General features: G+C 51.9%; 2 protein-coding genes across 15 annotated transcripts in view; one reads left to right on the top strand and one right to left on the bottom strand.

The window, feature by feature from the left end:
* Positions 1-96: 96 nt before the first annotated feature.
* GART (phosphoribosylglycinamide formyltransferase, phosphoribosylglycinamide synthetase, phosphoribosylaminoimidazole synthetase) lies at positions 97-24,503 on the bottom strand. 7 transcript variants are annotated; one of them, XM_014446642.2, is made up of 22 exons: positions 24,485-24,503; positions 21,162-21,341; positions 18,665-18,760; positions 18,051-18,225; positions 16,849-16,960; positions 16,189-16,257; positions 15,635-15,760; positions 15,263-15,350; positions 15,006-15,091; positions 14,074-14,242; positions 13,134-13,365; positions 11,456-11,550; positions 10,765-10,874; positions 10,218-10,416; positions 7,530-7,781; positions 6,879-7,031; positions 4,296-4,502; positions 3,139-3,273; positions 2,668-2,798; positions 2,270-2,411; positions 1,214-1,329; positions 97-1,124 (listed from the first exon to the last, which is right to left on the bottom strand). In XM_014446642.2, exons 2-22 carry the CDS (start codon positions 21,304-21,306, stop codon positions 933-935), a joined length of 3,030 nt encoding a protein of 1,009 aa, XP_014302128.1. In that variant the 5' UTR covers positions 21,307-21,341; positions 24,485-24,503; the 3' UTR covers positions 97-932. The 7 variants fall into 7 exon arrangements, with proteins under 7 accessions (XP_014302128.1, XP_023601356.1, XP_023601357.1 ...); XM_023745588.1 differs by having other exon boundaries at positions 24,481-24,499; XM_023745589.1 differs by lacking the exon at positions 24,485-24,503 and adding an exon at positions 24,249-24,324.
* SON (SON DNA binding protein) overlaps positions 24,403-25,744 on the top strand; it is a 33,771-nt gene continuing 32,429 nt past the window's right edge. For 7 of the 8 annotated variants that reach the window (XM_006104264.3, XM_006104265.3, XM_023745585.1 and 4 more), the window contains exon 1: positions 24,403-24,803. In XM_006104264.3, coding sequence (XP_006104326.1) covers positions 24,727-24,803 — 77 coding nt within the window. In that variant the 5' untranslated portion in view covers positions 24,403-24,726. The remainder of the gene's footprint in view (positions 24,804-25,744) is intronic. The other variant, XM_023745587.1, reaches the window with a different exon arrangement.

Below are 25,744 nucleotides of genomic sequence, written 5' to 3' on the forward strand. Positions count from 1 at the left end.
CCCACAGCCCTGCCCTGTCTCCCTATCTTCCCACCTGAACACAGTGAGCTCAGGGGCTGTTTCACTGCTGCTCACACAGACAGACACAGAGACATCTACAATAAAAATGTCCGGGTTTATTACGCCAGTAAAATATTGACATTTTTCTCCGTTTTTGCGTTATGGCTGCCAAAGCTTAAATGACCTTTTCTCTGTGAGTATCATTATAAACACATCCAACATGTCCAAATACTCCTCACAAACGAGACGGGCGGTCCAGGCGACTGCTTGTCCTGCATCCCTGCCGGTCCCAGACGCGTGGTTTCCGGCAATCCCATGGTCACACACATTTTGGTTCTTCCTGTTCCAAGACACGGAGTTGGCGGTGTCCCTGGAGCCAGGGTCCCCGTAGTGGCCGCCGCATCAGGGCGAGCTGGGAGTTCATCTCCGAAGTCTGAAGCTGACGTTGGTCTAACTTACCTCGCGGCACTGGCCTCTACCTTTAAAGCATGAGATTTTTTCTCTAGGAACTTCCCAGGCCAGGGTGTGGCTTCACATCAGTGAACTCTCCAGAACCAACGGGCCGACAGTTCCTAAGGAGGGACCGTGTGCGGGAGGCCCGAGCCTGTTTATGTGACGGCCGTGCTGCCTCCCAGAGGTGACGTCGGCCAGAAAAAGGGGGGAAGGACGGCGAGGAGTTTGGTGTGTTGTGTGGCTGACAGTGGGAGGAATTAGAATGACGAGCTGGATCCCGAACAAGGTTGTGAACAGGTGAACCTGCAAGACCCCTGGAGGCCACACATCCACGTGCCGGGAGCCCCACCAGCCCTGCTTGTCACGACTCTGTTTGTTAAAAAATGACCAAGGAGGAAACGGCGAGTTTCTGGGCTGAGGACGTGATAAAAGCCACCGGACTGTGCGAGCGGCCGGCCCTCCTTCCTGCAGAGGCGGCGTCACTCCTCCTGGGCCCAGCAGAGCTGGCCGTCCTCGCCCAGCCGCACGGCGCCGCTGGCCACCAGCTGCAGGGCCGCGGGGAAGATCCTGTGCTCCGCGACCTTCACCCGCTCGGACAGGGTGGCCACCGTGTCGCCCCTCCTCACCGGCACAGCTTCTTGTAAAATGATCCGCCCGGCATCCACGTCTTCCTGGAAAAGGAGGCAGCGCTTTGAACCCGACGTTCCAGCCGGTACCACTCACCTCCAAAGCCGTGACGCCGCGGTGGAGACATACTCACCGCGACAAAGTGCACGGTGCACCCCGTCACCGCGACGCCGGCGGCCAGGGCTTGCTCGTGGGCATCGGCGCCCTTGAAGGACGGCAGCAGGGACGGGTGGATGTTGAGCATTCTCCCTGGAAGGCGAGCACAGAGTCAGAGGAAACGTCCTGTTCCTGTTACAGGACCGCGTGCTCTCCTGTCGGGAACAGGAGCGGGGGCAGGATTTCTCTGGAAGGTGTTTTCTTTGTCAGAGACAGAGAGGAGGCAAAGGGAGAAACAGGCTCGCATCTGGGGCGGCAGGTCCCTGCCCTGCACGGCTGAGGACTCGCCGAGGGACCCGCAGTGACTGAGGTGGGACAGGGATGGGGCAGGGCGCGCTCTGTGGGCCCTGGGGCTCTGGAAGATAATTCAGTGTGTCGCTGGCGCACACTACGGAGACACGCGAAACCCTCGCACAGTGTCCACGTGGGACCAGTGGCATGTCCACCAGCCAGATGCCGGCTCAGCCCTGTGCCTCAGCATCTAAGGCCCCGCCTGCTCATGTTCTACCACGTGCGCTCCCGCTGTCCTCTTAGGGAAACACAAACCCTTTGGAGAGACAGTGCGTTTACTGCTCACATGTGTGCACAACACACAGCCGGACGCAGGGGAACTTTGGTGGGAAAGGCAGTAGCCCCAGGCCTCTTGTTTTCTGGCTACATCGTCCTCCCTGCACCTCCAGCAGCGCCTGCACTCCCCGAGGAGCGGGTGGGGGGCTCGGGGAGCCACACTCTTGCTCCCAGACAAGTGAAAAGGCCCCCTCCGAGCACGGACTCAGAAGAGGAAGTGCTGTCTGTGTGGTGTGGGAAACAAAGCCCCGCTCTATTAGGAAAGCGGTAACACACAGGCCTAGGCATCGGTGAGAGCAGGATCGTGGATCACCCTGGGCGTCCTCTGGGCGAAGGCGAAGGGAAGGACTCTGTGACCGTGACAGTCAGTGTCCCGTAAACACGCCCGTGGGGTCGCCGGGCCAGCTAACCGCGAGGTGCACTTGCACGGGGCCTCCCAACGCGGCGCCAGGCCGCTCCCGCTCACCATTCCACTTCCTGACGAAGGGGCCAGACAAGATCCTCATGAACCCTGCCAGGCAGACGATGTCCGCGGAGAACTCTGTGAGGACCTGGTCAATGGCCGTGTCAAAGTCGACACGGCTTTTATATAACTTGTGATTGAGCACCTGGAACAGAAAAGCAGAAGCATGATCTGTTTCAACGAGTGACCACAAATAGGTCCACTCGACCTTTGCACAGACCGCAGTCCACTTCCTTGCGAAGCCGCGCCGACAGAAAGAGGTAGGGAGTGAGGCATGAAGCAGAAAGATCGGCCCAGCACCACCCCAAACCCAGAAACCCAGAGGCCATGAGCCGCGCCCCAGCCTGTGGGGCGGAAGACAGGTGTGAGCACAGCGCAGGCAGGACACGCCGAGGCCGTACCCTGGTGGGAATGCCCGCACGCGCCGCTCGGTCCAGCCCGGCCACCGCGGCCTTGTTGGAGATGACCACGACGATGTGCGCGGCGCTGCTCGGCTCCCGGGTGCTGTCTATCAGCGCCTGCAGGTTCGAGCCTGAGGAAGAAGAGCACCAGCAAGCTCACACTTCTTAGAGAGACATGTGCCCTTAAACCTTTGAGCTTCTCAATTACAGTTCACATTCCGTACCACATCAGTTTCAGGGGTACAGTGCAGTGGTTAGACATTTACATAACGTACGAAGTGGTCCCTCGCAGTGAAGTCTGGCCCCACCTGGCACCTAGTTAGCCCGTCACTGACTGGACCCGCTGTGCTGTGTGACGGACTAGATTCCCGGGGGCTGTAGAGCTCACACCCTGAGGTTTTGGGGGGGACAGGGTGGGGGGAGGGAAGAGCATGTGTGCAGCGCTGTAGGAAAGGGGAGGCCACAGCTCACCTGTCCCAGAGATGAGGACGGCCACTCTGGCCTTTTCCGGGGCAGAGGAGGGAGCGTGCGCGGAGCCGTTCTGCAGCACGGGCCCGCTCAGCTGCAGGGCATCCAGCAGGTGCCTGACTCTCACTCGGGGGGAGCCTTCATTTCAAACACCCAGGAGAGAAGCAAGCACAGCCATGAATTAATAGTGAGGACAGAAGGGATCTATGAAAACTTCAGAACGCTGTATCTGATTCTGAAAAGGCGATGTGCGAGGACTAAAATACCAGTTTGTACTATTACTCCTACTCATTCACAAAAGCCTCCTTTAGGGGAACACATTGCCCGCTTCAGCTGAACGCTGTAGCTTCTGTCAAGACCTAGCCCAGTGTTGACACCCCTGCCTGCCAGGGCTCCACCCGCCCTCCACGCTCATCCACGATAGTGGGGCGCTCCAGGGCTCACGGGAAGGCATGGGAAGCAAAGCCACTCAGAGCTCTGACACAGGACGCTGGCGGAGAGAGGGCCTCTTACTGCCACGTGTGAGCTCCTCTTTCCGGTATTGCGAGAACCGGCCTGAATGTGAAACCTTCACACAACGGAATGAGAGGCGGAGAAGACAAGACCCCAAGCCCTGACATGAGTTCTGAGTGGGTTCTGCCACGCTGCCGCCTGCTGGCGCCGGTGACCGAGCCCCCGGGGAAAGCAGAGCACTGGTCAGGGCGCCCGCTCACCACTCCCGGATCTGAGCCGAGTCACAAAACACAGCCCGAGAGAGGTCGTTGGGAAGTGAGCCAGGGACCAGCGTGCGGATGTGGGAGCGCAGAGGAGCCAGGACAGGGCTGTGCTAAGAAACTGGCGCCCAGGCGGGCAGCGGGGCTCGATGCCCTGGGCCCTCAGACGGTGCGTCAGCACTGCTTCCTCTGTCCCTGGAGTGGCGCTTCACTCACCAGCTCTCACCCCTCTGGCCAAGGCGCGGCTGTGGGGGTGGTGCCTATGCGGCTGCTATGGAGGCCTGAGCCCCACGGCGAAGTGAAGAGGTACATGGTGTCACCGTGTGGCTGTTGTCAGGTTACACCTGGGCCACAGCGATGCCGGAGCAAGAGGTGGATGGACAGCGTGTGAGGCGGGACAGATACACTCAGGATTACACGCCGAAGAGCCAAATAAGGAGCGACTACCTTCGGGGCGGGCCACCACCCTGCCGATCAGCCAGGCCTCCTCCTGGTGCTGCCGAACGTCCCTCAGCACCTGCTCCGCCAGGTCCTCTGACACCACGAGGGCAGCCCCGACCCCGCAGTTAAAGGTCCTGGCCATCTCCTCATCCGAGAGGCGTCCTTCCCGCTGCAGCCACGAGAAGATGGTGGGGACCCTCCAGGTCCGGGCATCTGGAAACAGGGAGAGGGTCCGATTACCCACCGTCGCTCTCAGAAAGGATGAAGGTGCGCACACCGCCCGGGGCCCACACAGCCCTGCTGCTCTAGCTGCCAAGAAGGCCACCATTCTAGCAACAGTCAAAAGTCAACGGCAACATAAAGGAACGTAATGTTTTATGGACACTCATTAAAAGTGCTGTTATTACGACAGGTTAGCATTGATGACACAGTAAATGGCAGGATAAACAGATTACACCCAACTATGATATTTTAGCAAAACGTTTACAAAGTGTTAGTTTGATTCCTGGAGGAAACCCCAGAGACTGAAGCAGGGACCGAGTTTCCTTTGTATTGGGACAGACATCTGCATAATTCACAAGACAACGGCTTTTAGGAATATGGCTATACCAATGCTCAAGTTCCTGGGGTGGCGACCATTATGTTCTTTTTAGCCAGTGGGTGCTAGCGCCTGCCTGTGGAGACAGCCAATATAGCCGTTAAGAACTGGCCAGGAAGGGAGTATTTACACCACAGGAATTGGCAGAGGCACCAAAGAGCCAGCCTCTGTGCTCCATTCATCAGCATGCCACTGCTTTTAATGATTTCAAGAGGATGAGTACTTCTTTAAGGTTTAGCTTATTCTCCCTGGGAAACATCTCTATCCCAGGAGTGTCTTAAACCACCAGTTTAACCCACGGGCCTTGCACTCTGCGCTGCTGCTGAAGGGGGTCCCATGCAGCCCCCACCCAGCTCCTCTCTTCCGCTTCCTGGAGGCGCAATCCCATCCGACCGCTCTGCTCGCTTACCCTGCCTGTTTCCTCGCTTTCACAACCACCTCTTTCTGACTTTCGGACTCTCCTCGCTTCACATCTGCTCCGACAGGAGGGCTAGCTCAGCACATCTACTCACCGGCACCCACAGCTGCTCCGCCCATCACCCACCCCTCCACCTGCTCAGCCCAACCCCATCAACCCAATCAATGTTTCCTGTTCTTGTTCCAAGGCTACGCATGCTCTTTCTCTGGGAGGAAAATTACACAACCAGCTTCAACTTCTCCTTCCGTCCTGCTTGCCGTCCCAGTCCTGTTTCTGACCTTGACGGCTTTAGTGTGAACTTCTCGCCTCAAGCCGCCAGTCCAGGCCTGCGCAGGCACTAAGCCCATCTTCCCTCACCAGGAAAAGGCATCCGTTTCTACCCCTCAACCCAGTGTATACAGCTGACCCTGACAGCTTGACCACGTGCTCTGCCTGTCTCTTTCCCCGATAAAAACGGGACAACCCTATCCTTCACTTTGCTATGAGCAGAAGTCATTTCCCCTCGCCTTTAACCAGTCAGTTTCTGAGTCAGTGCTCTCTATCTACTGTCTTTGTACCTCTGCCCCCATCAAGCTGCCTTTTTAAAAAAATATATATTCTATTGATTTTTTACAGAGAGGAAGGGAGAGGGATAGAGAGTTAGAAACATCGATGAGAGAGAAACATCGATCAGCTGCCTCCTGCACACTCACCACTGGGGATGTGCCCGCAACCAAGGTACATGCCCTTGACTGGAATCGAACCTGGGACCCTTGAGTCCTCAGGCCGACGCTCTATCCACTGAGCCAAACCGGTCAGGACACCATCAAGCTGCTTTTTGACCCACCTGAGATATGCGGGTCTATCCTGGCCCTCACCCTAGAGCTACGCGGCACCTGACCGGCCGACCAGGGTCATGCTCAAGTTCCTGCTGGGGCTGCTACTATTATAGGGCTCACTCCCCCGATGGTTCTTGCAGTAGCCCTACCTCTGCCAAGATCAGGCACTGAGGAGCAACCTCTGGCCCTCCACTCTTGTGGCGTTAGCGGTAACTACCTGCATACGAGGACCCAACTTACCTTCAATCTGATCTCAACTTCTGATCACAGACTCCGTGCAATAAGCACACTGAAGAGTTGAAACACGGATTCCAATTCCTGCTCCAAATCTACTCTTCCTCCTGCGTTTTGGATGTTGCCATCCACTCACCTGCTTGACTAGAAACTTGGGATTTGCTTTCCCTTCTAAGCACAAATGACTCTCAGCCCTGCCTCCCTGCATGTCCCAGGGTCCGGCTTCACCCCTGCAGAGGACTAGCCAGGGCTGCCCCTGCCTCCCTGCACGTCCCAGGGTCCGACACGACAGAGCCTGAGACTCCCCACCCCGGAGGACCTTACAGCCCTTCACCTGCTGTAAGACAAGTACATGAGAGGATTCATGATTTACAAACACGGCAAACAAGGCAGAAGAGGTAAAAAGGGCAGCCCTGTTCTTCCCCCAGACGCCCCAGTGATAGGAATTTTCCACGTGTGATCACGCGTGCACTAACCAGCCACAGCGCCCCCAGTGTACCTTTTCTCCTAACAGCGCTCACCTAACTCCACCCCGCACCTCGGAGGGAGGACCCGCGGGATGTTCTCCAGCAGCCCTCCACCCGTGATGTGGGCAAAGGCCTTGACACGACCCGAACGCAAGACAGGTAACAGGGACTGGCTGTAGATCCTGGTCGGAGTCAGGAGTAAGTCCCCTGGATATTGGAGAGAAAAGACAAAAACTTAGCCAGTGAATAGAAAACCAAAGCATAAAAAAACAACAAAATGGCCTGGCCGGTGTGCCTCAGTGCTTGGGCGTCAACCTATGAACCAGGAGGTCACAGTTCAATTCCCAGTCAGGCCACATGCCCAGGTTGTGGGTTCGATCCCCAGTGTGGGGCATGCAGGAGGCAGGTGATCAATGATTCTCTCTCATCTCTGATGTTTCTCTCTCTCTCTCTCTCTCTCTCTCTCTCTCTCTCTTCCTCTCCTTTCCTCTCTGAAATCAGTAAAAATATCTTTAAAAGACCCTAAAACAACGAAATGAAAATGGAAGCAGAGAATGCTCGTGACTGTGCAGGCACAGCAGTTCTATCACAACGTCCGGACAAGACCACAGGACCGTGCCACTGATTCCAGCTCAGCAATGAGAGGCTGCCCCGCTAACGGTGCTGATATCTCCACGCAGGAGTTCACAATGAAAGTGCACTCACCCAAGGTCTGGTCGCCGCAGCCGTGGGGTGCCGGGGAGGAGTACTGAAGGGAAGATTTCGCCACAATCTTCCTCACAAGGCTGAACCCGTTGCTGTGGAGACCCGATGACGCTATTCCAATAACCACGTCCCCTTCGGCGATGCTTTCCAGGCGAGGGAGTTGCTGGTCCCGCTCCACGGCGCCCACGGCGAACCCGGCCAGGTCGTACTCCCCAGGGGGATACATGTCCGGCATTTCTGCCGTTTCCCCTCCTGGCGGGAAGACCAAACAAGAACAAGGGAACCGTAACATTCATGCATCTATCTGGGACGCAGTGGCCCCAGCTACAATTAAACACCTGGCGGTAATCCTAAGCATTCCTTAACTGTACTCTGGGCTGCCCAACAGAACCTTTAACCAAGCAGGATTTCAGAGGAAATCGCGCTAATTTCCAAAAAGGGTGAGGTGGCCTCCAAACATCACTTGCACGAGACGATGCTCAGTGAATAAGACATCGCGTCCTACAGTTTGGTTTCGGCAATGCCTTCCCTGTAGTTGATCTTTACAGCCACTCTACCTATGTTCTAGATCAGTGGTCGCCAAACGATGGTCCGTGGACCACTGGTGGTCTGAGAGGTCCGAAAAGGTTGACGACCGCTGATCTAGATGACGGTACAGGCTGAGACAGCGATGAATCAGCCCGCCCAACGCCAACCGCCCCAGCCTGAAAAGCACCCCCAGGTCACTTCAGGAGAACACGGTGCAAAGACGGGGTCTAGGCACTCAGACCCCCAATAAGAGGCTGTCCTAAAAAACGGCTGCAAAGGCAACTCTGGCTTCTGGAACGGACCTGTCCACAGAGTGGTAATACCGAGGTAGCTTTGTGCCTTGGTGAACCTGGATTCATTTTGCACAAGTCTCATACACATTTAAGTAATCCTATATAATAAAAGCATAACATGTAAATCGACTGAACAGCGGAACAACTGGTGGGAGGGGGGCGGGGCCGGTGAGCAGGTGGTGCCAGGCCAGCAGGCAGAGGGAAGGGCTGGTGATTGGGGGCAGCGGTGACCAATGGCGGCAGAGGGGCGACTGGGGGGCAGGGCTGGCTGCTCACAGGCTGGTGCTGTCCCGATTGGCCCGCCCGGTCACCTCCTGCAGAGGGAGGCCAGTTGGTGCGGGGAGCGGACTAAGCCATCAGTCGGACATCCCCTGAGGGCTCCCAGACTGCGAGAGGGCACAGGCTGGGCTGAGGGAACGCCCCCCAGTGCATGAATTTTCATGCACCGGGCCTCTAGTCTATATATATAAAAGGCTAATATGCTAAGTGTCCGACTGACCAGTTGCTATGACACACACTGACCACCAGGGGGCAGACACTCAACACAGAAACTGCCGAGATGCGCATTGGCCATTTACAGAGACATGGCACCTTGGGCCTGGCGCCCAGAGAGCAACACTCAGCTTCCCCCAAGTGGGACACAGGCCCCGCCACCACCCTGGAGCGACACCCCACAATATCACAGCCAATGCTGCCGAGAATGCAGCCCACAGCCCAAACCAGCCCAGCTCAGCCCAGCCCAGAAACAGTGGCTGTGGGCAAGGGGTAATGATGTCAGGTAGCAACGCCCAGCTCCCTAGTGACTAGCCTCCTTGGAGTTTCTTCAGCCCAGGAACACAACTTGCTTTATAGCCAGGTGGAAACATTTCACACTGTAACCAAATGTCTGTGAAGCGTTTTCCCGTGCCTCATCTCATTTGATCCTCACAGAAGCCCTGGAGCAGGTAGATAGGAGACTTGGTGGAATACTATTTTCTTTTCATTAGCCGGAAAATGGAGATTTAGAGAGATTAGAAACTTGACCTGACTGAAAAGAAGAAATGGTGGACCTTGAAAATGACTTCAGGTTTTCTCACTGTGCAGAATATAGTCAAACACTGCTGCAGTTAAATATTTTACTCTTTGTTCTCCCTGCGTAACCTACAATAATAATCTGCTTCATATTGGTATTTACTGCTGTGTTGCTGACAATTACCTGACAGAGAAGTTGGGGTGCTTCACTGGGCTGGAAGAAGTTTAGCTACATCAGAAAGCCGGTCTAATGAAGCAAGTTTATTCTCTGTCTATAAAAGGCTACGCTGACTAGTGCAAGCTCTCGCTGGTGCCAACTGCATGTGTTTCGACCTGTCCTTGTCGATTGTGAATTTGGTTGACACTTCTATTATAGAGAAAGGGCGAATAGCAATATTAAAATATTTCTTCTAATTAATTTCTTTTCAATGTGCACAAATCCGTGCACCGGGCCACTAGTGTTTCTATAAACCTTGGGCACTTTTTAGTTTGTTTTTCTCCTGTGGGAAAAGTTAAGATTTAGCATGCCCAGAACCCACCTGCCTGTGCTGCAGGGCCAGTCCAGAGGGAATGACCCACCCCGTCTGTCCGCGAGGCCACCGAGAAAGATGGGATGCAAAGGTGCCAAAGACCAGGGAGACAGGTGAGGCCTGGCCGGCACAGGAATATGAGCCCAGGAACCACCTGGGGAGGCTTCGGGACACCAGGGCTACGCTCTCTCCGGCAGGGTGGTTTCTACTTTTTTGGCCTCATCCTGTGATATGCGGTCTTCTCTCGTTCGCTGTATTGGTACCGATCCCACGTATACATGGGGCTAAAACACAGCGGAGGACACGTAACGAAAGGGGGCTCATACCGAGGAGGGCACACCCAGCTTTCCTGCACGCTTCGGCGATGCCAGCAACAACCGCTGCAGCTGTGCCAACGTCAAGTTTCCCACAGGAAAAATAGTCGAGGAAGAAGAGGGGCTCCGCGCCTTGTGCCAGGATATCGTTCACACACATGGCAACCAGGTCTTGGCCAATGGTACCATGTTGGCTGCACTGCTGGGCGATCTATGGAACAGCAGAAACATCCATGGGACATGAAGCTCCAGATTATAATGTGTCAATTCAGCAGCGAAGGCACAAATACTCTCACCTTCTGGCCAGCTGCTCCGAGCAATAAAGACAAAGAACACTAAATTCTGATGTTACTTGGTCCAAAGTACCCCCTTTGGTCCCCTAAAATAACCCTTCCCTCCAGATAGAGCCTCAACATTGTGTTATGAAACATGTCGATATTTTAGTCCTATTATATGGTTACTGGATGGCTGCTCTTAGTGCTTGTATGTCAAGAGGGGAAAAGTACGTAAATTCTCTCTGTTCCCCGCGAGGCCTTTATTCACAAAGGTGTCCAATTACCTTCAGTTTCGTGCCAACGCCATCTGTTCCACTGACCAGGAGAGGGTCTTTGAAACCCGCTGCTTTCAAATCAAAAAGACCAGCAAAACCTCCAAGATCCACATCACAGCCTGTTGGGGAGGAAATCCATTTAGTCAATGCATTTCTACAGATCAGGTGAATGCGAGAACACAGAACACTTCTCCATGCCTGTCCAGAGAACGCAAGAGTATCATGTGCTGAAAGCCCAATCGAGAAGTAATTAAATATTAAAGGGACAGACATATCTCATTGAGTTTAACATCATAAATAAGAAATGGGTTTTCTTTTTTTGTTGTTAATCCTCACCGGAGAATATTTTTCTACTGATTTTTCAGAAAGATTGGAAGGGAGGGGGCGAGTCAGAGAAAGAAACATCGATGTGAGAGAGACACATCGACTGGTTGCCTCCTGCACATACCCTGACCAGGGCCGGGGATCGAACCTGGGACTCTTCAGTCGGCAGGCCAACGCTCCACCCACTGAGCTGAACTGACTAGGGCAGTAACAGAGAGAAGAAAGCAGAAAACTATGGGTCTGTGTGGCTTCCAGGGCAACACTCACAGAACCGGGCATCGATTTTGAACATTATCCTCTGAAAACTACAAAGCCCCAAACACTCCAGAGCGTTTGTCCAAGCTAATGAACTAGTCCAGGCCCGGACCGGACTCACCTGGTCTGGAGGTGGCTTTGGCGAAAGGCTTAATTTTCTTGACCAGCAGATTTCCAGCTGCAATGTCTACCCCAGAGTCCTTGTACGTCAGGCCCCTAAAGAATTAAAAAAACAAAACCTAGGCCATGACCTGAAAGTCAGGGGAAATGATCGGAAGCGTCAACTGTGACCGGCCCCAGGGGAGGACTGCTCTAACTTATTTCCTCCATCAGCTCCTCGCACAGGGGTAGATGCCAACACTGCACCACAGCCTTTCTGTTCAGTGTTGGTGTGGGAAGGAAAGGAGAGTCAAAACGAAGGCCAAAAAGTAACATTAGCATTCTAAGAACCAGACAAAGAAAGCCCTCAATGAAACAGCTCCCACTCCAATAAGTAATTAGTAACTATTAATTACTTAATAATGTAAGTTTCCTGATGGCTGAAGACAGTTGAGAAACACTATGAAGACAGAACGAGATAATGTATTCGGTGCACCTCCTTCTGTATCAGGCACACGTGGTGGGCGGTACATGTGGAAACCAAGCGTGACTCGCACTTGGGTTCGGTAGTCGCGCCTTACAAAAACGAGCGCGCGGGCCTTGTGGGATGCAGGGACACGTGAAGAAACAGGTGAGGCTTTGAAAAAGGTGCAACGGGAAGAACATATTTGGTTCCACTGGTTTAAAAAACCTTCATCTTGAGACTGCAATCCCTGCCCAGCCACTGTGGTTCAGTGGTTGAGCGTCAACCCATGAACCAGGCCTCGGTTCGATTCCTGGTCAGGGCACATGCCTGGGCTGTGGAATCGAATTAGCTCTCCCTCTCCTTTTCTCTCTCTGAAATCAATAAAAACATATTTTTAAAAAGTCCATTAAAAAAAAAATAAAAAGAATTGCAGTCCCTTGAAATAGGTCATTCCAATGAATCTACTCATTTTAAAGTAAAAAATAAATTTTTATCATGGTATTTTAATGTTATTTATCTTAAAAAAGCTAGTATTTAAACTATAAAAAAACTTGCCTACAAGTAGTATAGTTTGAATTAAATTTTTAAAAATTTATTCTGTCCTATAACTTATTTATTTCTCATAGTTAAACTCAAAAAGAATAGTAACTCTGATATACAGTTAAGAAAGCAAAACACCCACACTTGTGATGAGAAGTTTATTGATTTTCACAAAGGAATAGTTGTACATGTCAATAAATGAATCAATAAAGGTAAAAATCCATTTCAGTGATAAATGTAAATGCAGTGACAAAGAAGACTGCCCAAGTGTATAGTTTCACCAAATTAACCCATAAAAATGGATGACGAATAGTTTCATGTTGAATTCCTTGACAAAACCAGGAATTATGATATAAGCAGTCACATTTAAATATATGATAACTCACGGGATAAAAATCTTTTCGCTAGCTTTACTGATGAGTAACAAATGACTGTATATATTTAAAGTGGACAATGTGAAAAAATCCTTAACATCACCGTTATTTTACTGAACTTTTCAGAGGGAACTACCAGGAAATTTTTTCCATTTCATTTGACTAGTGTTGTAAATGGTTTTGATTCAAACTAAATGCAAATCCAAATCTGATCAGTCCCATGGGGAGAAAAGAGCAGGGACGACTGAGCACAGGGTTAGGGGGACCGTCTCCAGCTCTGCCTGCCGTGTGAGCTGCCGTCCCCGCGGCGGGACATTTACCTGGGCTGCTGGAGGAACGCTATGGCGCGGCCGCCAATGTCCTTCCTGTAGACGGCGCCCTCAAACTTGATGGCAGCCAGTCCTTGCTTGGCCCCTTCGAGGGCTGCGACGAGAGTGTCCCGGATGGCGGTCACCGTGAGGACTCGCCCTCCGCTGGTCACCACTTTGCCGTCTTTCAGGGCTGTGCCTGCCTGGAACACCTCCAGCCCTAAAGCCTGGGCCTCGGCGACCCCTGTAGGACAGCACAGTCGGCTCAGCAGCTGCAGTGAAAACATTCTACACTGGGGAGCTCGCCTGTCATTTCCAGTTTTCTTTAAAGTAGAATCTTTATTTCACTTTAATGAATCCTCACAAGAATCCTACCAGGAAGGCATTAATGCAACATAACAGTAAACAGACACGTTTCCCAAGAACAGCCTGTTCTTGATCACATCTCTTACTTAAAAGTAAAGGAACTTCTCTTATCACAGCTACCCAGGGAAAGGTGCTCGCTTGCTTGCTTTTTAAAATGACCAACAGGATCACTGCAAGGAAAACACCTCCTTCTGACGGTGTTGGAACCTGCCAGCCAGGAGACTCGAGTGCAGTGCACATGGGGGCCCATTATGGTCATTCCGCGAGCATACATGACACTGATCTCATGGGGCAGTCACACTACCGTTCTCCTCACCCCCCGAGTCCCATTATCTCCTGGCACGTGGCCAGGCCCATCTGTCTTTCCTGCCCAGAAGGGGAAGTGGATGCAGTCTTTAAACACAGTAATTCTGGATATTTGAACACCCACGTCCAACAAGCAACATGCTTATGAGAAGAGCCCCTGAAAGGCTTCTGACGGCCCACACCCTTAAGAACAGAGAAAATAAAAATAACAGAGCAGATCCGCACCGCACGGGAGGGAGCCTGCTGCGGCAGTCACCAGCCTCCGCCCTCCAGCGCTCACCTGCTACCTCCACACCCTTGGCGTAGTCTCCGGGATAGCCCTGACTTGCCATGACGACAGTGATGGCCGCCCGGTTTTCAAGCCAAACAGGCGGAGCTGCGCAGAGCAGGCCGTCCAGGGTGGACTGAATCACCTCATAGAGATCACTTTTCAGGAGCGGGAGGATCACCTGGGAAACACAGTCCGCACGGCAACGGGGAGTTTAGTCTCAGACACGCTGCTCACTGGCTTCTCGCAAACCCGCACACCCAGCTGACCCACGAACGCGGGGCGAGGGGCCCCAACCCCCCCTCAAAAGTCCGCATACAGTTTATGACTCCTCAAACCCTAACTACAGTCGTCCCTTGCTATCCACAGGATATTGGTCCCAGGACCCCGCCGCACATTAAAAAATCCGTGGATGCTCAAGTCCCTTAGAGGAGACGGCGAAGATCAACGCACACAGCCAGGCTTCCACATCCGCGGACCCGCAACCACGCGCTGAAGGTGCTGTTTGGACCTGAGGTTGGTTGAATCTACACCAGGGGTCCTCAAACTTTTTAAACAGGGGGCCAGTTCACTGTCCCTCAGACTGTTGGAGGGCCGGACTATAGTTTAAAAAAAACTATGAACAAATTCCTATGCACACTGCACATATCTTATTTTGAAGTAAAAAAACAAAACGGGAACAAATACAATATTTGTATTTGCATGTGGCCCGCGGGCCGTAGTTTGAGGACCCCTGATCTACACATTCAAAACCCAGGTACAGGGAGGGCTGACTGTATTGATTTTTAAAATCTGCATGTAAGTGGATTCACACAGTTCAAACCCGTGTTGTTCTGTGTCTGTATTTCTCAGAGGTCATTATCTCAGGCTCATAAGTCCTGGGATTAAAACAACTCACATCTTGTAGAAAGCAATGCTTGGCATTATCTAAAATGATTACTTACCTGGCACTCCGGGTCCCCGAAACGGCAGTTAAACTCCAGAACCTTCGGGCCATCCCTGGTGAGCATCACACCCGCGTAGAGAACACCTGCATTCCAAGGGGAAGCTGAAATGAAGGTCTCCTGTGCCTGACACTGAGAATGGAACCTTCTAACACTCAAAGGCACAGAAGAGCCGTAATAGCCGTTCCGACAGGGCCAACGGGAGGTGTGGAGGAGGAACGGGAGCCCTGAGCGCGCCCACAGCGCACAGCGCGCACCTGTGTACGGCGTGCCCTCCTGCTGCATGCCGTCCACTGTCCGCTGAAGGATGGCGTTTTTAATCTTCAGCAGCAAATCCTTAGAGACCTGGGGGACAAGCAAGCATGCCGATGTGACTGATACGTAAAAAGGCATCTTGTGAGCCATACCACATGGGACAATGAAAGGGGACAAAGAAAATGATCACTTTAAATCCACAAACCTTTAAAATCCTCCCACGGGCCCTATCAAATCGGTATCTAGCTTTATTCTTATGAAATAGGAAAGCTGTCCTCTGAGAGTTAAACATTACCACGAACAGCAGAGCACTGCTCAGAGCCCTTTGAGAAGACCAGCCATCCCCACTGACCCTCCGCGGAGCCAAGATGTACCTGGGGGGCTGGGCAGTAGGCCCCCATCCCGCCTGTGTTGGGGCCGCGATCTCCCTCCAGCAGCCGCTTGTGGTCCTGCGCGGGGGGCATGGGAGCCACGGTCCTCCCATCGGTGAAGCACAGACACTGCTCAGGAGACACAACAGTCCACTCACCTTACACCCAGGAAGTGCAAAGTCCACTAACAAGGGGAGCGTGAACCCTAACTTTTCTTAGAGAAAGCTTTCTTCTTTCAAAGTAAAATGAGTTAAAATACAAATAACCCTAACTCAGAATCAGGTTAGGTAAAAAATCAAGGTCCTCCCAAAGTAAAATATTTCAACCTTTCAACATCTGATATAAGTCCAAGTCCCTTACTGAGAACTGGGGATGAGTGAGAGAGTAAATTCTTTCCTCACTCGCATCCCAAATACTAAACACATATGCGTTCCTTTGTTCCTGCGGGTTTATGCTTTCAGATGAAACACCCAAATAAACCAAGTGTTTTGGGGCCCAGCGGTCCCAAAACCTAGCTCCAGATCCTCCCTAAGGGTCCAGAGGGTGAACATACTTACAGAAACCTCTTCTCCTTCAAGAAGTTCCTCAATGACAATCGTTTCTCCAGCTGCTCCAAAAGCTTTATCCTTATTGTAGATTAAAAATACAGAAATAGGTTGTAAGCTCTTAACATTTACTTAATTGGCTGTTATTTCCTACCATTTGTACCACGGACCAATGCACTGGCATTGTCATTTCCCTTTCCCTTTCTGAAAGCCTCAAAGGAATCTAGGAATGTTTCCTGCAGGGAGCGGCTGTAGGGTCAAGCCTCGGACTGACCTGTGGCAGAGCCACATACAAGTCCCGGCTTGGAGGGCAGAGCCCGCCGAGCACAATTAAGCTTGACCTTATAGTCCTCCCTTGTTCCTAGGTAGCTAATGGGCTGTGGGTCGTGACCCACAGGTTGAGAACCGCTGCTCTACAGGCTGAGGATCGCCCACCTCTCAGTAGCAGACAACAAGGGGCGCTAGGACAGAGCCCAGGTTCCGCCATCAGTGCACAGCGGCCGGACTCTTTCAGAGGCGGATCAGACACAAAATCTTATGAAAAACAACCTACCTGCGTGCTTGCTGGAAATATCCTCCTTACCGAGAGAAAAGTTTTATAAAATTAAGGGTAGAAAATTGTAAGCTTTACCCGGTGTGGCTCAATGATAAGTGTCTCCAGGAGTCCCCTACCTGCATGATCTCCTGCACGGCTCTGCAGGCCTCTTCTCTGCTCTCTGCCACGATCACCCCCTTCCCGGCGGCCAGGCCGCTGGCCTTCACGACCAGAGCAGGGAAGTCTGCACTGTGGAGACAGGTTAACCCTCAGCACCACACACCCTTAAAACTCAAACATGTAAGCTGCTCTGGGATTTCGTAATGATATGCTCCAGCAACAGAGGAAAGCAGAAGTTACTGATCATCCTGACACCATTCTGTACTTCCCAGTTTCCTTATGTAGTCCTTTCTGGTTGTGATCACATGGCACATAATTCCCCTCCCCTGCTCCCTCCGCTTATTGTGAGATCATATTGCTGCAATCTTTGGAAGAATAAAGCAGCTGTAAATCGGGTATGGAATCATCTTTCAGAGACAAAGCAGTGAGCCATACACTCATTCAAGTAGAAGATGTGGCTGTGCATGAACTATGTGAACATGGATACATGGACACTTCTCCAAGGGCACATGAGAAACTTGCTGGTAGTTTCTTCTGTTGAGGGAGCTGGAGATCTGAAAGGACACTAAGTAACCAAGTCCTTGCTAACCCAAGGCACCAGGCTCCTGGGAAATAACACTCAGTGTCTAAGAGACTCTGTAGGATGTGGAATGAACAGAGAACAAAACTAACTCAACTACTAGTAACTGGAAAACATACCAGGTCACAGGGAGAGGTGTCACAAAAAAAGGGCAAAGTCAGGCGCCTGCCAACACTCACGGACAAGGGTGTCTGATTTTATGCCTGAGAGTTGAGTAGTGGTGGCACAAGGCCACCAAGTGATGCTTCTTCACTCTGGTTAATTATTAAAAAATCCCACCCTGTATTATTTCTTAAATTGTCACTGTATACTTCGAGTTTGACATGCTCAGTGTACATCGAGTTTGACATGCTCAGTGTACATCAACTTGGCAGTGAAAAGAGCGCATGACTGTAAAACCAAGTACCTCTTTCCCTAGGAAATACTCAGTGATAAATAATAAACTCACCTTTCTGCAAGGTCACAGGATCTACTACACATGCAGAGAATTCCGTTTTTCTGATGTTGGAGAAAGGCAACCAAAATAGAGTGAGCCCCCTCCCCCCCCCGCCCTATTATCTCACAACCAATGGGCGATGTAAGAGTGACCCAAACCGGTGACTGTCATCGACAACAAGCGCCCTCCCCGCCAGCCCCTACCTCAGGATGAAGCTGCGGGCCTCCTCGGGCTCGGTGAAGGCTCTCCACCGGGCAGTGGGGATGCCATGTCGGTCCATGAACTCTTTGGCAAACCTTTTGCTGGACTCTAGCTGAGCCGCCTGTGCTGTGGGGCCAAAGCACCGCACGCCGGCCGCCGTCAGGTCCCCGACGATGCCTACGAGGGAAAGGGCACCTCCGCTGAGCCAGGCCCTCCGGGGCCTCTCCACCCTCAAGAACTGGGGTCACATGAAAGCCCATGGAGACGAGGCCCATGACTGTTGGCAACACTTTCATGTTGTCTACAGAACAGGAACACAAATGCTACAAACGTGGCTCAAATCCAGCAGAAGTTTTTATATTCAAATATATGGATTGCTAGATAGGAACATATAAAAACATGTTTCCCGTGGCTGCAAATTCGATTTCTCATTCATCACATTTCTGCTGCTTGAGGAAAAATCAACCTAAAACCCATAAATTTCAGGAGGGTGGAACGCCTTTTCCCAATGTTATATCACATTAGAAATCCTCATCTCTAAAGCGAGCTGGATTCAATGTTCTCTGAGCTCCTTTGGCACGGACACCCAGCGACAATATACAAAAACACACTTTACCAGCAGCCAGAGGTGCCTCTGGTCCAACAACAACGAATTCAATGTTCTCCTCTTTGCAGAACTGAGCGAGGGCACTGTGATCGCTGATGGAGATGGCTGCGCACAGAGGAGAGAAACAGACATCCTGTAAGTGACTGCCATCTGAAGACCAAGTGCTGACCGCGGTCATGCCTGTTCACTTGGTGCAGACGCTTCCTCACGGGACAGCTGGAACCAACAAGCTTAGTTCTCTGCTGTCGCTGCAGCCAGTTAGAGATGAAAGACCAGGAAGCGCCCCAAGTACCTTCTCAACTATGCTGTTTGTGTCACAAGTGTTGACTGCAGTCAACAAACGCGTATCACAGGATACACTCAGAAACTGGTCTTGGAATTTCACTCCTTCAAGATGAACTGAGGACCACTATGTGCTGGGTGCTGCCCTAGTGACTGGGTGAAAACGTGAACACAACAGGGTCCCTACATGTAGGATGCTTATTCCACTGTGGGAATGTTGGGTAATAAATATTTAAGGAGAATAAAACCCCAGTTGTGAACCAAGTAGGCATAGTTGATATGAGGTGAACTGGGACGCTATTCTGGTTGAGTCAGGGAGGGTGTCCTTGTGAAGAGATGCTTAAACTAAGAGCTGACTGATTTAACACTGGGTTCATGTCTACCTGTAAGACAGGTCAGCTTGCTTTGCTGATGGAGTGCTCAGTAACGGGCAGGAGGGCAACCGTGCACTCAGCACGGGGGCTTCCCTAGGCTGCTCCTGCTCCCCGGCATCTGGACCACCACCCTTGTCAGCTGGTGTCCAGTTAGTCCACACAGCGCGACCCGTGTGATGAGCAGGGACGAGGGTGGAGGACCACGCACGCTGGGGTAGCAGCTACAAACACCCTGGGCTGAGCGCAGCCCATGACCTCAGCAGAGCAGAAGGCGCAAGAGGAAGGGGCGCACCTAACCTGCCTTTGCAAGTGGCAGCAGCCTCATGGCGGCTTAGGTGTCACCTGCCTGCATGACATCAACTGCTTCTGAAGGAAACGTGCCAGTTCTCGAGCAAGAAGACACGAGATCTCACCCCGACCTAAGATCCCAGGGAAGCAGGCATTTTCTTATTTATTGTTTCATCTTATTTTTGGTCCTGTGCATGCAACCATCTTCTCCCAGTCTGTGGCTGGTTGGGTCACGGCCGTCTCTCCGTACATACCGTGTGCCACCTGGGGTACCAGGCTTGGTGCACACAGTGCAAAACAAGACAGGTGAGCTCCTTGCCCTCACGTGGCTTATGTTCAAAGGCCTAGGTTCTAGAGAGGAAATGAAGATAGAAGACAGACAACAGGAAAGTAAAAATAAATACAATGGCTCACAACTGAAAACAAATAAAATGGGGTGAACATGCTGTAATTGGGAACTGGAGGAAAGGCCTCTTTGAGAGGTAACATGTAAGCTGAGACCCGGACAGAGGAGCCAGTCATGCGAGGGGTGGGAATACAAAGACCAAGGCAGCTCTGCTTGGGAAACTGGCAGGACTGCATGGATGGAGCAGCAAACGGACGAAAAAGATAGAAAAGATCAGGCTGGGAAGGCAGGCAGAGGCCAGATCACAAAGGGCTTTGTAAGGAACATCGGGGAGGTTGGTTTTATTCTAAGCCCTATGGCAGTGATGGCGAACCTATGACACGCGTGTCAGAGGTGACACGCGAACTCATTTTTTGGGTTGATTTTTCTTTGTTAAACGGCATTTAAATATATAAAATAAATATCAAAAATATAAGTCTTTGTTTTACTATGGTTGCAAATATCAAAAAATTTCATAGGTGACACGGCACCAGAGTTAAGTTAGGGTTTTTCAAAATGCTGACACACCGAGCTCAAAAGGTTCGCCATCACTGCCCTATGGGAAGCCACTGAAGAGTTTAATGTAACCTAAGAAGTGGTCATTTTTTACTGGTTGAAGACACAAAGTTTGAGATCTATTATGGAGCGAGAATTGCCAGAACTTACATTTAATAGCATTGCTCAACTTTTTTAATAAATTGATTTCAGAGAAGAAGGGAGAGGTAGAGAGAGACAGAAACATCAATGATGAGAATCATTGATTGGTTGCCTCCTGCACGCCCCACACTGGGGATCAAGCTAGCAACCCAGGCCTGTGCCCTGACCGGGAATCAAACTGTGACCTCCCGGTTCATAGGTCAATAGGTCAACTACTGAGCCAGGCCGGCGGGAGTGGGTGGGGGGCATCGCTCAACTTTTTATGTCCAAAAATATACATTAAAATGCCTTTAACCTGTATTAGGCACTTGTGACTTTAATGGATGTGCTTTATAAGGTTTAAAACAACAGAATACCTTAAATTTGCAATAGATGGCAAGTATTCAAATCACCCCACAGGTTTTAAGGTTAAGGAAAGCATTCAAATCTGAATAGCCACTGACCTTACAAAGCACAGATGCAGCTGACAGTTTACCATTTATAATTATTAATTACACTCCCCACTTGAAAACATGATTACCAGTGTTTGAAATCTTCCCAGAGCCGGTAGTGCCTGCATTTCCGGGGGCGACCAACACCTGTTTGACGTGAGGAGACTGCGCCAGTTTCCAGGCCAGCGTGTGCTCTCTGCCCCCACTGCCAACGACAAGCACTCGGGCGGCCATGCTGTGTGCAGCAGGACTCCAGCAGGAAAATGCAGCTGCAGGAAGACCACAGTGACACGTCAGAATGCACACGCCTTAGGAATCACAATGCCTAATTACGATGTATACCCCCGACTCGCTTGTGGAACATTAGGATTCGTAACTTGACAAATAAGACTGTATTCCTAAGATATTAGGGAGGATTTTAAAAACGAGGCAGACTGGCTAGAGAGCCCAGTTAAGGAGTGAAATGACAAGTTTACTCCTTATTTGATTAAAAAACAAAAAAACTCCGTGAACAGTAACCCTTCTGTAGGCTTCACTTGTAGAAGCTAGAGCAATCACCCAGCCTCAGTTAGAAATGAACCCTGGTGTTTAGACCAGAATTTACAGTGACTGCTTTTAAATCTTGACAATAGACTTTGAGGGCCATAGTCTCTGCCACAATACTGAGTTCTGCCGCTGCAGCATGAAAGCAGCCAGCAGCCGTGCACGCGTAAGTAACTGTGGCTGCGTCCAGGGAACTTACAGAACAGGCAGTGGGCTCTAGGCCGTAGACGCCTACCTCTACTCTAAGCTGTGGGAGACCATCAGAGGCTTGGAAAGAATAACCATGGCTGGGCTTCAGTAACTTAGGGCATAGACACGGCAATGTGAACTCTATACTTTTCACGTGCCGTAGAAACATGCTTCCTTTAATTTTTTTCACCCACTTGATGATGTAAAAACTATTATTTAGTGGCTGTACAAAAACAGGTGACAGGAAAGACTGGCACAGGGGCCATAGTTTGCTGGCCCCTGACCTAAGTAGTGCAATGTTAGAAAATTCGCAGACATGGCAAAAATCAAATTTGAACACATCTCACAATAGTTCTGGCATTTGATTCTAAGTGCAACAGCTATCTCTCAACTGAAGTTAGCAGTGAGATCTTGGATAAGCTCTATTTGTACTTCAATTTCTTCACATCTTAAAAGATGGAAAACATGCCTTACAAGGCTACGCAAGAATGAACTGAAATAACATTTATATAAACAATTAGCACAATTTCTGACATTCAGCAGCAGTAAATGCTACCTTGTTATATTTTATTGCCTACTTTTATCTAAATTAATACTTTAGGGATAGAAATAAATTTTAACAGGAAAAAAAAGCCAAAAAACTAAATAATTTGTCACATGAATGTACTAATTTCCAGAGGCATTTAATTATATAGAAAGCAAACGGATAACAGGAAAAAGAAAACTGCCATCTTTAATTTCTTACATGACGCTAGGATTACACATTTAAGTAAAAATCTAAGCCCTGGGCGGTTTGCTCAGTGGTTAGAGTGTCCGCCTGCGCACTGAAGGATCATGGGTTCGCTTCCCCCATGTAGCTCAGCTGCACCAATGGATGTGCCTCTATCACATTTCCAGTCTCTAAAAATCAATGGAAAAATACCCTCAGGTAAGGATTGAAAAAGAATCTAAGCCGATGATGCTGTATTCCAAATGCTTATCATGAATTAATCTTCATAAATTTATTTATGAATATCTGCTGTACAGATAAGAAAATGAGGCATTAGCCCTGGCTGGTTTGGCTCAGTGGATAGAGCCCTCCGCCTGTGGACCGAATGGTTCTGGGTCCGATTCCTGTCAAGGGCACAAGCCTGGGGTGCAGGCTCAACCCCCAGTAGGAGGCAGCCAATCAATGATTCGCTCTCATCACTGATATTACTCTCTCTCTCTGAAATCAGTAAAAATATATTTTTTAAAAAAGTGAGGTATTAGGTAGGTTAAGTAACTTGCTGAAGGTCACAGGGTTAGAGGGGGGGTGGACCCAGGATTGCAACACAAACCATTTCCCATCAGATACTGTAACAACTGAGATGGTAATCATTGAAAACCGGAGGAAGAAACAATTTCTGGATTATCGTTTCCGAGAGGGGAAAGCTGTTGCAGTTTAATGGGAATCACAGATTGGCCACGTGGATGGAAACCTCTGAAATACACATGGCTTTACATTTAGTTTGAATAAGAGAAGAGTCCACACCGGGCGTGGGCAAGAGGCCTCAGCCACAGCCAGGGCCTCGGTTACCCAAACGGGTAACAACGAGACAAGAGCCAGGTGAGCCTGGGATGGACTCGGGAGGAACACAAAGTCGAGAGCAATTGCCAAAGCGCACCCATCGGCCAGAGCATACAATGGCTGCACAACAACAACAAAATGCAACTCAGGTTCACAACCTAAAGCGGCAGGAGAGTACAAGGCCTGCGCCTCGGAGAGGAAACGTGGTGGATCCGCAGCGAGCCTCCGCTCCAGGGAGAGAGCAGACGGCCACCCCCCACCCGCGGCATTTACGATCCAGATGCGATTCCTGCAGCCGAACCCCTTCCCACGAGCTTCAACCACTTCCTGACGCGAGACCCCACCCCCGGCAGGGATGTACTTTACTGATGGCGGAGAGGGCTCGCGCACCGACACGGGGCACCGACGCGGGGGACCGGGCGGTCTGCACGCCGCGCTCGCACGCGCCGGAAGTGGGCCGAGGGAGAGCCCGGCGCGCGCCGCCCGGGCCCCGCCCACCCGCGGGGGGCCTCGCCTCCCCATTGGCCCGCCTGCGCCGCGGTTCCTCCCGCGAGGAGTGGGGGCGCGAGGCCCGGGCGCCTTGGGGCGCGGCCCGAGGCGGGCGAGTAACCGACGGGCCGGCGCGTTTGCCATGTCACTCGGGGGGGTGCGGGGGGCGCCCGGCGTCTCTGCGTCTCTCCTGGATCTCTTTCCCAAACAACGAACTCCCCTCACTCCTACGCGCGTAAATAATGATACGAGGGGGCCCGTCCAAAACTTCTGGTTCCTCCCAGTATTGCCCGGGCTCTTGAATCAGGACAACTCACGACCTCCGCCTATTGCTTCACCAACTCCCCACCGACTATCGGGTGTCATGGAAGATGGGGGGGGGATCGTGTTCTTCGCGTTGCCTCACAGCAGGGGCGGGCGCTGGGGGTGCTTTCCCGGATACGGGTTCCTGCTGCAAGCCCTTGGGAATGAACGTGGGGTGCCCTGTCGAACGCCACGTCGCCCCTCTCGGTTCCTTCCCTGATGCCGCTTAACCCCGGGCATTGAGCGGCTAGCGCCTCTTCGGCCCCCCAACACCGCTGCGGGTTGACAAAGTCGCCTCGAGAGGCTGCTCCTGTAATGGCGCCTGCGTCACTCACTAACATGGCGGACAGGGCCGTGCGCGGCGCAAACGTCAGCAGCTCTCCCCCGGCGGCTCAGAAACAGCGGAGGGGAGCCAGGCCGTGCGCTCTGATTGGTCATGAGGCGGAGCGTGCGGCGCCCAACGTTCCCACACAAGCCAATCAGAAGGGCGGCACACGGAATTGGCCGCTGCGCCCCCTCCCGAGGCATTCTGGGAGCCTGGAGGACTAGCGAGGAGGAGTTGAGAGAACGGAGCGGACGCCATGGCGACCAACATCGAGCAGATTTTTAGGTCTTTCGTGGTCAGTAAATTCCGGGAAATTCAACAAGAGCTTTCCAGGTAGGCGCTCTCCAGCCTCTTCTGCTCCCCAGGGACGGGCGGGGCCCCGCGTAGGGCACCTTTATCCACAGTCGCCGTCGTTCCTCGCCTCGGGCCCCGCTACGGCCCCGCCTGGGCCCGGGATCCATTTTCCGCCCTCCCCCCCCCCCCCCATCCGCTCCCTTCCCAGCGCGGAACTTCGCCCTTTCCACCGTCGGCCCGGCTCCCTCTGCTGGGACCGGGCACCGACGCTCGCCCCGCCGCTGGGTGATCGCCCCCGACCCTTCCGTGGCGGTGGGCCTGGTCGTGCGCCGAGACGGCCTAGTTCCTCTTCGGCTCCTCCTCCGCCTCGCGTCTCCCCTCCCCCCCCCCGCAGCCTCCGCCGATTTCGCCGGCCGGTGCCCGCGACCGGAAAGGGTCTCTGCCGGCCGAGGCTTGAGTAAACTGAAATCCGCTTTGTCCTGCCAGCTTCCGACCATCTCGGGGTCGGGATCCTCTAATTAGATTATTTGGGCCCTAGTGCTCTGTGCCTTCCACCAGGCAGCGTTCTCCTCGACTAGGAATTCAAATTAAAACATCCCGATGACACAATATTCGAGGTAAGGGTGGAAGGGGACTCTGCATTACGAGCCATTTCTTAATTTAGCAAGTGGACGGTGGGCTTTGTGTGTAGGTAACACGTTTTTATTTGCTCCCCTTGTCCCCATGGACACATTTGAATAACTCGTTACTTTTGCCATGGCTGGTGGACTTATATCCTCGGTTCCACAAAATTTAAACTGGGAGAGATTGCCAAAGAAATAGTTGTTTGCTCAGAAAGGAAGGTAGCGTGGGTCGTGTTGTCCACTGGCTGGTTGTCTTCGTGTTTTGGGGTTGTATAACGTATTTGTTGCGAGTTCAAACGTTTTTGATAGTTGTATTTTACGAGTTGAGAGCGAGAGTAATACGTGAATTTGAAAATC

This window comes from Myotis lucifugus, unplaced genomic scaffold, assembly GCF_000147115.1.
Source record: "Myotis lucifugus unplaced genomic scaffold, Myoluc2.0 scaffold_557, whole genome shotgun sequence".
In the NCBI taxonomy this organism is placed as follows: Eukaryota; Metazoa; Chordata; class Mammalia; order Chiroptera; family Vespertilionidae; genus Myotis; species Myotis lucifugus.